Source organism: Capricornis sumatraensis, chromosome 1 (assembly GCF_032405125.1).
Source record: "Capricornis sumatraensis isolate serow.1 chromosome 1, serow.2, whole genome shotgun sequence".
NCBI lineage: Eukaryota > Metazoa > Chordata > Mammalia > Artiodactyla > Bovidae > Capricornis > Capricornis sumatraensis.
This window is the reverse complement of record NC_091069.1, coordinates 163393552-163405941: the sequence shown is the minus strand read 5'-3', so window position 1 is coordinate 163405941 and position 12390 is coordinate 163393552. Positions and strand designations below refer to the sequence as shown.

General features: G+C 44.0%; 1 protein-coding gene across 1 annotated transcript in view; it reads right to left on the bottom strand.

The window, feature by feature from the left end:
• Nucleotides 1-5012: 5012 nt before the first annotated feature.
• Nucleotides 5013-12390, bottom strand: part of C1H3orf52 (chromosome 1 C3orf52 homolog) — a 37301-nt gene continuing 29923 nt past the window's right edge. The window contains exons 5-6 of the mRNA XM_068977828.1: nt 10652-10869; nt 5013-6378 (exon numbers count right to left, since the gene is read on the bottom strand). Coding sequence (XP_068833929.1) covers nt 6374-6378; nt 10652-10869 — 223 coding nt within the window. The 3' untranslated portion in view covers nt 5013-6373. The remainder of the gene's footprint in view (nt 6379-10651; nt 10870-12390) is intronic.

Genomic DNA, 12390 nt, shown 5'->3' with positions numbered 1-12390 from the left:
TGATGTCCAACATCCAAATATCACCCAACTATCCTGAATACTTACTCTTTGAGAAGGAAGTGACCATCTTTGGTTCTACACGGCTTGGGATATAGGCCATTCTACTCAGTAGTGGGAGGGACTTCCCTGGTCCCCGGCTCCTTTGTTCAGCTTCTTCCTACAAAATGTCCATGTGATTGTGCTCTGAAGTCACAGGGGAGCTTCACCCATCATATTAAGCGCCCCTAGGTTGCCCAAAGGGGCAACCTCATTCCACATATGTTTGTGTACACAACTCCTCGCTCATAACCTTCCAAGTAGGTGCCTGTGGCATTCCTCTCACTCCATGCCTCGAAGCAGTGTCCTTTGCCGTGGGGGACGGGAAGGAGAGAGTGGAATGAATGGGAGAGTAATAATGACATATATACACTACCATGTGTAAAACAGACAGCTTGCGGGGCCCTGCTGTATAGTGCAGGGAGCTCAGCTTGATGCTCTGTGATGACCTAGAGGGTGGGATGGCAGTGGGGAGGAGGCTCAAGAGGGAAGGGATATATGTATACATATAGCTGATTCACGTTGTCCAGCAGAAATGGATACAACATTGCAAAGCAATTGTACTCCAATAAAAATAAATGTCTATTAAAAAAATAATAATAAGTAGTGTCCTTTGCAGAGTGTCTTTGACTCATTGACCCTGGTGCCTTGGTTGGTTAGGCTGCATGGGTTAAATTGGTACGTTCCAGGCCAGATTTTTATATATACTTTCATTCATATTTTTTAACTTTGCATTTCTTTGTATAGGACAAACCATAGCATCAGAGAAAGACAGACTAGAAAGTTCATTGGAGATCCTTTAATTCCACTATCTTTTTTTGGCCCGGAAAGGATAAACTAGCTCACTGCAACACTACGAGTGGCAGAGCTTTACCTGGAGCCTGATTTCCTGGCTTGCACTTTGGTGCTCTCCCAATATACTCCACAGAAGGGCTCCACTACATTGCATGTGTGTTATATACTATGTCATGCATAAACTATGAATAAAGTGTCACACTGGAAAAACCTCACACACACACACACACCTTCTCTAATGAGCACATCTCCCTCTGCCTCAATTATTTATTTCCCCTTCTTTCTTTTAGTTTCTCGAACTATGCCCAGCCCTTAAAACAGGGTCAGCATACTATGGCCCACAGGCCAAATCTGGCTAACTCACTATCTTGATAAATAAAAGCTTGGCAGCCCACAGCCTGCTCATTTATCTACATACTCGCCGTGGCTTCTCAACCTCTGGGGAGCTGAAATGTTGTAATTCACACTGCAGGTCCTTCAAAACCAAAAATATTTATTTGGGGGCCCTTTTCAGAGGAAAAAAAAGATAAAGTTTGCGGACACTTTTCTTAATCATATAGATAAACTAAACAAAAATGTGTTTTGGGTCTTGGTGTAACCATAAGAGTTGGTGCTAATAAAATGGCATGGAAATATTAAACCACAATTTAGGGTGAGAGCAAGAACAATCAGCAAATTAGACTATTTCTATATGCACACCTGTGCTCTCAACTTCCTGTTTTATTTAACCCATAACCATTGTCCTAATTTGGGGGATGTTAAAATAGTAAGAAGCTTGTTGAGACAAGTAGTAGATGCATTATGAGTTTAATCACCTTTTTGCTCCCCAGTGAACCAAAGTTAAACAGTGTTGCTATTTAAAATGTGCTAAGTGCCCTGTTGGGATAAGTCTAGGGACTTGAGGTTGGACGTATCAACACAGGTTTGATGAGGCCTCAGTCAGTCCATGGTCTTGAGCTAAGCCAATCACAGCTTAATATCGTGTCTTCTGCTAACTTCCTAGTTTCTGCAAAATTCTTCCGCGTGGAATCCTAACTTTGATCCTTGGCTGAGATACACTCAATTTCAAAAGGAGGAATGCACGGTCATGGAGAATATAGTACAAGATGTAACGTGGTTTAGGGCAAAGAGTGCGTATGTTAGAGGCAGATGATTAATGATTTGAGTCCTAGTTTCATCTCTTCCTCAATCTGTGAACTTGAGCATGTAAGAAGCTCAGCTCCATCACCCATGAGCAGGAGGATTTCACTCAATGTATGTACATCATCTACCACAGATTATGAACAAATTTTGTCAACAAGCAAAAGGATATAAAAATCTTTATCATGTATAGAGAAAAATTTGCACTGATGTGTCTGGTGATTCAGGGCCACTTGGCAGTCTTGCTTCGAGGCAGACATATAATTACTGGGGTTTACACAGGGATTTTTCACTTAGATATTGGACCACTGTGGAAGTTGATTAGTAAGTATTTGTAGTTACAACATAATAAGTTATAGTTGTTTGAGTCTTATCCTGTAAAAGTATTATCTGTCCCAAATACGTTTTATTTGGGGAATATATTAAGTATAATGCTTAATCAAAGAAAACTGTCTTATAATGAAATTTAAAGGAATTATGAAAGGGAACTATTTTTGAGCAAGAGAGTCTTTGAAATACCTACTATGGCTGTATTTAATGCTGATCTGTTTTCCATAGATTTCAGGATTTCTAATGAAAGCAGCGTACTCTTTTTACAGAAAATGTACCTGCAGACACACACACACACACACACACACACACAAATTTGTATACAATTTCATTTGGGGATGCAATCCCTAAATTAAAGAATTTCTGTTCTTGATAAGTAACTGAGCCTGAGAATTTAAAATGCTCCCTTAAGTCACACATACAATCAGAAAACTCCCCTCCCCCATGCTGATCTTAAAACTACACATAGCCAAAGTTCACAGAGGCATACGCAGTATCTGCAGGCTTTGTGGTTTCTGCTTTATGCTCATACTAGTAGCTATAAATAATCTCTTAGTCTGTGACTAAAGTCTTACGTTAGAACACAAGAGAAGTGCAAGAGAAGAACAAAGATAGGTCAAGAAAATCTACCGTTGACAACAAATAAATTCAAATGCTAATGCTTTTAAGACAACCTTGGGTGACAGAGGCTTCAACTATGGAAGGAATGGAAGGGTGTAGGTAGAACAGGAAAGTTGAGGCCCCAAGGTTCCACAGAAGCCTTCAGAGGAGAAGGAGATTCTGTTTACAGTTATTTGATTCTGTTCTTTTCCAAGTCACCTTCCTGAGTTCAGAAAGCTAGCTGCGAGCCGCTTGATCTGAGTGTGCCTTGGACCTGTCAACTGTTAATTGCATCTGTGTAAGTACCACTTGCTTAACAGAGGCACCTGGTAAAGCGTTGAGTGGTCATGATCAGCCCAGAGAGCCTTGCTCAGTCTGATAACCCACCTCTCAACCCATCTCCTTCCCTACCTCCTGTGCTCTTCATGAATTTCCAGAACATAGCCAAGACTGACCCTGTAGCCTGCATGACCCTGGGGTGCCCACCGGTTGGGAGGCCATTGGTCATGCGTTTCCCCCTCGGCTGGACTTTGCTCCCCACAACTGTGGGATTCTGGGCTGGTCCTTCCACCTTTCCGTACCTTGGTTTCCTAAGATGAAAGAACTGCCTTCTGCTGCTAAGAGGATAATGGACTCGGATCATAAAGGAAAAGTTGCTGTTGGCAATGCAGTAATTGTGTGAATAAGCTTATTTTAAAACAATGAAACAATAATGGGAGCCGAGAGGGGAAGATTCAGAGACTGCTCCTATTTTTCGCAGCACTAATCAGACTTTGAATAAAGCAGGAGTCCATATCTAAAGGGAAAAGAAGAAAACATGTGTCTCATCCTAAGACACAAACGTGTAAAAAGAAAGAAAATCTGTCTACTCAAATCCCATCATTGCTTCAAAGTTCAGCTCCAGTCCTACTTGCTAGCAAAGCCTCCTCCAGTTAAACTAGACTTTTCACCCTTTTCTCTGACCATCACACAGTCCTACTGTTTATCTTTAACATCCTATTTTTCCCGCTGTTTCCCATTTCATCTGTGCAGAGCCTGACTCGCTAACAAGACCAGCAGTTTTTTTCCTTATTATCATTCTCATCTTCATTAGTATATTCTGTAGCCTTCTGCAACTCACATCATTAAAAATAATCTGCAAAACTAAGTTAAATTGAAAGGCAGAAAAGAATGGGACACAGCTAGAATTTTCTTTGGAGATGGGAAGAGGGCGGGTTCCATGATCTGTTGTGTACTTTCTGTCTGTACTTAAGTGACTCCCAGTTTTTCTTCTCAAGTACTTCAGTGAGAGATTTCCCAGTGGTCCAGTGGCTAGGACTCCATGCTTCCACTGAAGAGGGCTCAGGTTCGATCCCTGTCAGGAAACTAAGATCCTGCAGACCGCACAGAGACACCCCCCAAAACGGTTCACTTGGGAATTCCCTGGCTGTCCAAAGTCTGGGTTCCATTCCTGGTCAGGGAACTAGGATCTCACAAGCCTCGCAGCCAAAAAAAAATGCTGGTATACCACTGATATTTGTTGAAACCTTCTTATGCACCATGTGATATGAAGATGTGTGGTAGCCAATCAATTCATCTCCTATAGCATAACAGTATAAATACCATTTCCCCCCAGACACCTCAAAATGCTCTAATCACAAAGTTCATTTCTTTCCACACCATTTGGGCAGAAGGGTCAAACCAACAGAAAATCCTCTCTATGACTTTCAAGTGGTCAAAACCTGAGGCAAGGTGCTTGTATCTTGGTGGTTTCCAACAGAGAAGGGAAGATCAGAACCAAACCCAGTCCTGCCTCCAGACAGGAACCAGCCCTTCCTTCCAGTCCCAGGCTCTTCAGACACCTGGTCATGCCCACAGGGCCTCAAGGGAAGTGGAGAAAAGAGACAGCCCCTCTGCAACAGGAACAGGGAGAGGACCCAGCCCAGGCAGGTTCAGTCTTATTCACTCAGAAGGGGAAGCTGCCCTCATGAAAAGGTCGCTTCCAACACCAATTACTGCAAGGACACGCCAGTCCAAACCCAAGCCCTGGAGAGTCAATGCCTACAGAGCAAACATTAATACAGCAAAAATAATTTATTGTCAATATTTTAAATCCTCTCCGAAGAAGTTCTTCATTATTTTCTTAAAAGTACAAACATGGAAGTTTAGGTTTGACATACAAAATACAAAGAGGAAGAAGGGAAATTCACCTGTTTCACTAGTTTGAGGAACTATGCTCAAAAATGAGACACCGAGTTACAATAAACATATCTTCCAGTTAAATAGCAAAGCACTTTCACATTATCCAGAGTCCTGGGTCATAAAGAGCTCGACAAATCTAGCCTGAGATGCACACTCTGACACATCCCCATACACAGCTGCCCTTCCCTGACATCATCCACCGGGGCCAACTGAGATCCTGAGGCTGTGAACCTCTCATTACATGACCACAGAACTTGCCTGGAAATTTTCCAGCACTGTCGTTTTCCTAACAAGACACTCTGTTCCCTCTTGACAGGTAATTCTATGTCTGTATGTGACCAACACAGTCCCACTTGTTCCCCCCAACCCTCACCTGCCAAAGGATCTGGCATTAAACTTCCAGCAGTTTAATTCTGAGAGTGGTTCTTCCTATTTCACAACCATCTTGAATAAGATACACAATCAGCGCTTGAAGACACTGAGTCCTACAGGAAGGCTAGTGACCCCAGATAATAAAAAGTCAACATGAACTACCTCTAGCAGATGGTAAGCAGTCTTAATGATTGTCTGATGGAAGCTGATGAAAATATAAATGGACAAACTATCCAAAATGAAGAGTCGTGTGTTCAAAGTTCACAGGGACACGTGTCTCCAAAAGAGGTGTTCAGGAGTCACAGTAATTATGCAGGGAAATAATCAAGAAACACACATCTCATTTCTGTAGTGCTACATAATGCAGTAACATTGGGTGACGTGCCAAGGCTGGTTTCCTGAGATGTGACAAGTCAGTGTGTCGTGTCTTGGAAGTGGACATGAACAATGCTAATTACCTTTGACAAAGTGCATGCCTTTTCCTCACAGCCTTGTCTGGGGGTAGATCAAATGTAGGGTTGAGAGGGAGGGGAGCGACTGGCTGAACCCTCCCTCGCTTGGCCTCTCCCTGTTCTCTCTCCTCCTGCCCAGGCTGGCGGGATCCTGCCTGGAAGAACCCTTGGCCCTAAAAACAAAGTGTCCATTGTGGGTGGAGGGACCTCTCCTTGCAGGTCTGCCAGCCGCCCCATCACGCCACCCTATCCGGACCCAGCTGGGGCAGAGCTGGAGTACTGTTTTGTTAAACACTGAAGCAGACTCTGTAACTGTGCAGAAGCTGGAGAAAAAGGACCGCCTCCACACCTCTAGTCATTCTGAGTCCTTCTATGTTAATTCTCAGGATCTCTTCTGTAAAGTGGAATGAACTCTCCGCATCCCAAAGTTCAGCAGAGTGCTACTGTCAGACATAGATCAACCTTCATCATTCTGAAAAGGAAATACAAACAAGAGTCACCATTAAAAAAAAGGAATAATTATTTTAAACATTTATGTTTTTATTTTATTTCACTGGGTTTGATTATGAACTCCAATGTAAAACTGGAATATTTGTCAACTCTTAACAGAGGAGGTTTACTCTCCAGGTAACATACACACACACACACACACACACACACACACACACAGGTTCACAACTCCTGAATTCCTTTCAAAAGGAAATAACACACTGTTTGCTTATTTACTTTGGCATAATTCATGATAAATACCATTTGGATGAGGCCTTTTGGATGCAGAGGATATTTTAACAGTCAGTCTTTTTCCCACAGTCTAATCATAAAAATATTTCTAAATTTTCTTTTTTTAAAAAATAAGCACAATATACAGAGAGAAATTCTAATGAGGGGAATGGTGCAGAGCTGGCCTAAGGCCGAGGCACTTGGGCAACGACTGAGGACAAGGCACGGGGAGCCCACATACTCCACAGCGGGGTTCTGGTGGTTGATGTTTGAGGCTGGATCTTCCTTTGCTGTCAGAATCTGTCCTGGGCTTTGTAAGAGGTTTAAAGAATCCCGGGCCTCTGGCATTAGATGCTAGGATCCCACATACACTCCCAATTGTGACAATTGTCTCCGGATCTTGCCAAATACCCATGGGGGACAACATTGCACTGATCGAGAAGCAATGTTCTTTGGATAAACTCTGCGCTTCCTGGGGAATCTGTGAACAACCTCAATGGCTGCCCTTGACACCCCAGGTGGTCCTTTCAAGGGCAGAATGCACACACTGGCCTCTCTGCCAGCAGCCCATGCTGCTGCTGCTGCTAAGTCGCTTCAGTCATGTCTGACTCTGTGCGACCCCATAGATGGCAGCCCACCAGGCTCCCCCATCCCTGGGATTCTCCAGGCAAGAAGACTGGAGTGGGTGCCAGCAGCCCATAGTTTACCCCAAATTTGTACAAACAAGATTCATCATTCTCATTGCCTGGAACTTTTTCCTCTTCTCTCTCACACTGATCAGTTTTTGCTTTTGTTCCTTACTCAGTCTATTGGTCGACTCCTTCACAGGTCAGAAAACAGTACAAAATAACTACCCCACGTCCAAAATAACTCACAAGGTTCAAAATAAGTCATACAGCTGTTTTACATTGTAAAACAGATTTCCCCTCCTTATCTTGGGACCCTACCCTCCGCTAGATGAAGAAGCTCAAGGAATGGGGGGATGGGGAGGGAGCAATCCATCACCAAAAAAAAATTCCCTTAACCTTGAGGACATTATGCTAAGTGCAATAAGTCAGAGAGAGAAAGACAAATATTCCAAGGTCTCATTTACATGCAGAATCTCCAAACTCATAAGAAAAGGAGATCAGACTGGTGGCTGCCACAGGCAAGGTGTGAAGGAGGAGGAATTGAATGAAGGTGGTCAAAAAACACAAACTTCCTGTTATAAGAGAAATCAGTCCTGGGAACTAGTTCTCACAAGGGGAAAAATAGTTTTGTAACTTACAAGGTGATGGTGATGGATGTTAACTACACTTATTATGGCAATCATTTCACAATATATGGGTTGAGTCACTATTCTGTAACCCTTAAACTTACACTGTCTTATTTGTTAATTATATCTCAATTAACACTGCAAGAAAATATAAATTTAAAATTTCCCTTATGACTATAACGTTAAAGGAAGTTTTTCTTTGTAGAAGGCATCAAAATGCCTGCAGTTAGGTCAAGCAGTCATAGTCCCCAATTAGAGAATGAGAAATACACAAACAATCCCTAGGGATCCAAATTACAAGCTAATTTAAGGTTCAAGTTCTCTAGCACACACGTTGGAAATTCCAAGGAACTGCAGACTGGCTCCAGGGAACCCTTGGAATCCCTAAAATTGTAAAATTCTGTCCAGGGAGAAGAGTGTGTGGATTTTTTCCAGGGAGAAATTACATGGCTGTCTCCAAATCCTCTAAGAGGCATTTGAACCAAACAGTTTTAAAAACCACTGCCCTTTGTAGAACAGACTTGTGGCTGCCAAGGGGGAGAGAGTGGTGGAGTGATGGATCAGGAGTTTGGGGTTAGTGGATACAAACTATAAGATATAGAATGGATAAAGAACAAGGCCTGACCGTATAACACAGGGAACTCTATTCAATATCCTATGATAAACCGCAATGGAAAAGAATCTGAAAAAGAATATATGCATATAAATAGATAGATATGTGCTGTGCTCAGTCGCTCAGTCATGTCCGACTCTTTGATAGACAGATAGATATAGGTATAACCAAATCACTTTGCTATACAGCAGAAATTAGCACAACACTGTAAACTGACTATACTCCAAAAATTTTTTTTAATGGCCAAAAAAAAAAAAAAAGAAGCTTTGCTCTTTGAAGAATTAGAACATGATCTTTGTGGGAAACCAGCTGCCTAGCTCATCACAGAAGGGGCTACCCTGCCAAGCCCACAGTGCCTGGGAACATGAGAGCCGGCCTCGGAACCCCCAGGCCTTGCTGGTCCCTCCTGGGGGCCTCTCTGGTTCCTGCCACCCCTCTCCGCCCTCCCTCTGGACTGTGCCCGGAGTTGCCCTTCCCTCTGCCTCCCTGGTCTCTAGACTCCCTTCATCCTTTCTTGCTTTCCAAATGGTCACTGTCTTCCCTTCCATTTGAGAGGACACTGGTACTCACACTCCTGAAAATATCACTGTCCAGGTTCAGCAAAGAGGGTGTGGGGTCATGGAGACGCCTCCTGCCCAGGAGAAATGCCCGAGAGAAAGAGTGCGGTCTCCAGAGAAGCAGAAACGCTGTTGCTCACGGCTGCATCCTGGGGGCCACGCAGAGTCTGAGGCTCAGCTCCAGGTCTGTCAGGCCTCACAAGCAACCTGCTGTTTGTCATACTCTGTGTGGACTTCCCAGCTTCATAATCCTCCTCAGCTCTTTCTCACCCTCCTCCTAACCCCTCATCTCCATTTGGAAAGAGCTGGGGACCACAGTTTCAGAGAGGAGGCTCAGAGAGTCAAGGCCGGTCACCACACAGCAGGCCGGAGGGCCTCTTCTCTCTTTCCGCTGTACACAGGACGGGGCTGAAGGATCCTTTCTTCCTCCCTTCTCTCCCTTCTTTCTTTTTAGAATTCCTGTGGAGCAGGCAGAACCTTTTCACTCCACACAATATGTTACTGGTCTGGCCCACAGACACACTCCATCTATTCAGATGCTCAGTGAGGAAACCATTCACTATGTGACTTTCCCAGTGAGCTCAAAGTTGGCCCTCTGAATGTCATTCCTTTTATTCATTTGGGGAAAAGAATGCTTTAAGAACTGCTTTATGTAACTCTCTGCCCTCCCAGGCCAAGGGTCGTCCACTTCCACCTCTCGTCCCCAAGAATCAAGTGTCATCACAGTAAACACCGCTTCTCACACCACGTGGGGATGTGTGTGCTCTTTAATCTGTTCCATTCTTCTGACCCTTGGCAGCTGGCCCCATGCCTGCTGCTCACCACATCTCCTTCGTGACTGCCTTTTTCATTCATTCAACTAGTATTTACCCCTGCTGATGTACAGAGTGTTTCTGATGGATTGTGGATAAGGAACCATCCAAAACTGTTAGCACTGTGGACTAAACAAGATCCAAAACCCATCCAAGTGAGCAATCAGGAGTGGAACACGAGAATGGAAACTGAGGCCAACAGTACAGACCACAGGGAGGAGGTCTCAGAAGCTAGCGGTAATCTCAACTCCACCTTCTTTCCTGATAGGTTTTGTACAGCGTGCTCAGATTCTGACAAGTGGGGTATCATCTGTGCTTATTAAATAACGTCCAGTTCCTCATTCCATTCTTAGTTTTAAACATCGATGCACATTTTGCTTATAATCTTCTAAGAAAGAGACGAACTTGCCTTTTTATGTCCCTCTGTTAATATCTTAGACTAGTGGCCTTCAACGGAAAAAGATATTCTCCAGATTGAACCGTCTTTCAACAATTTAATATACCATTTACTTCAAATTCTTCAGTACTTGCTTCTCCAGTGAGACCACGGCGTTTCCATGAAGGTGTTTAATGATATTGTGACGTGGGATTCAGAACTTTGAAGGTGGGTGAACCACAGCGAGGAAAACATAGCAACCCTCATTTTTATAGTTTGCTTCCCTGACTTTTTTTTCCAGTTTCTCTATCTGCTCACAAAGGGTAGGGACTGGGTGACCTCCACGGACACGGAAGATCGCCTGCTCAGAAATCAAAGCAAGCTCTCGGCCCCACCTGGCTCTCCCATTTACCGTCACAGCTCTGCCTTCCAGACGTGCTCAGCTTATCGTAGAAGCAGAGGGATCCTGGATCAAGCCCCAGAGTCTCACAACCAGCTATGTTCTGATCATGGAAATTCTGCTGCAAAACTCCCAGCACGAACTCCTCACTCATCACATACTTCATAAAACTGGCATCTTCAGGAGGAACCCTGAAGTGCAGGCAGAAGATTATTGTGGCGTTTTCACCACTGAAAGGCAAACCAGAGACAATAAACATATCAACAGAATCACACTGCAACTCAGGAAATTGATTTCAGCAAAAACATCTTTTGAGTTCTACATACTCTCCCAGTATAAAAAAGCAAAGAGTGTACTACCTGAGAAGATTCCTCGTCAAAGCACCCATCACACAAAACTGCAGTTATCCAAACCTCCTCCTTTCACCTAAAACCCAACCCCGAGAAGCCCGCTGTGAGAGGCCATGCAGGAGAGCCTCCAAGAGCTGCCTAACACCACGCTTTGCCCAGAGGCAGGCCAAGGCAGCCCTTGTCTCCCTGGTCTCCTTTCTCCCACAGGTGCTTGTCAAAGCTATCCAGTTTAACCAGTTCATCACTTAACCTATAAAATGGCCCAAGTAGGGCCCAAAGCTCCCTGCCATTGGCAGGATACACAATCCTAAACTCCCCAGATGGCCCTGGGTACCAGCAGCATATCTTACCTCCCTGGTTTGTCCCCAAAGTGAGAAACTGTTTCTGTCCTTCTTCTACTTCCCACGGTTTTGCAACTCTCAGTAAAGGGACCTAGGAAAGGGACCTAGGAAAGGGAGTTTTTCTCTTTCTATAACATATTCTCCTACTTCTAAAAGAAAAATAATCATATGGCTATCCTCAGCTAATCAATGGTCTACACAGCTTGTTAAATGTTACCTCCCCATTTAGAATTCTCACAATTATCCTTTGGTTCAAGAAGGCCAGATTTTTTTTAAAAGGCCTAGTTTAAGAGGTAGCAATAAAATTAAGAGTGGTCACATCTGAGACTCTCAGCCAAGGGTAAGTTTTGCAGTCAAGCCAGCTGCTGCTGCTGCTGCTGCTAAGTCACTTCAGTCGTGTCTGACTCTATGCGACCCCATAGATGGCAGCCCACCAGGCTCCCCCGACCCTGGGATTCTCCAGGCAAGAACACTGGAGTGGGTTGCCATTTCCTTCTCCAATGCATGAAAGTGAAAAGTGAAAGTGAAGTCACTCAGTCGTGTCCGACTCTGTGCGGCCCCATGGATTGCAGCCTACCAGGCTCCTCCGTCGTCCATGGGATTTTCCAGGCAGTCAAGCCAGTCCCAATAATGAGTCAGAACATTGTCCCTGCCAACGACTGGCAAAGAGCTCCCTCTTGTGGCCAGAGATCACATAGCCCAAACGAACGGAGATCATTCTGTCGTTTTTGAGATCACATCCAAGTACTGAACTTTGGACTCTTGCTGACTATGATGGCTACTCCACTTCTTCTAAGGGATTCTTGACCACAGTAGTAGATATAATGGTCATCTGAGTTATATTCACCCATTCCAGTCCATTTTAGTTCACTGATTCCTAAAATGTCCATGTTCACTCTTGCCATCTCCTGTTTGATCACTTCCAATTTGCCTTGAGTCATGGACCTAACATTCCAGGTTCCTAGGCAATATTGCTCTTTACAACATCAGACTTTACTTCCATCACAAGTCACATTCACAACTGGGTGTTGTTTTTGCTTTGGCTCCGTCTCTTCATTCT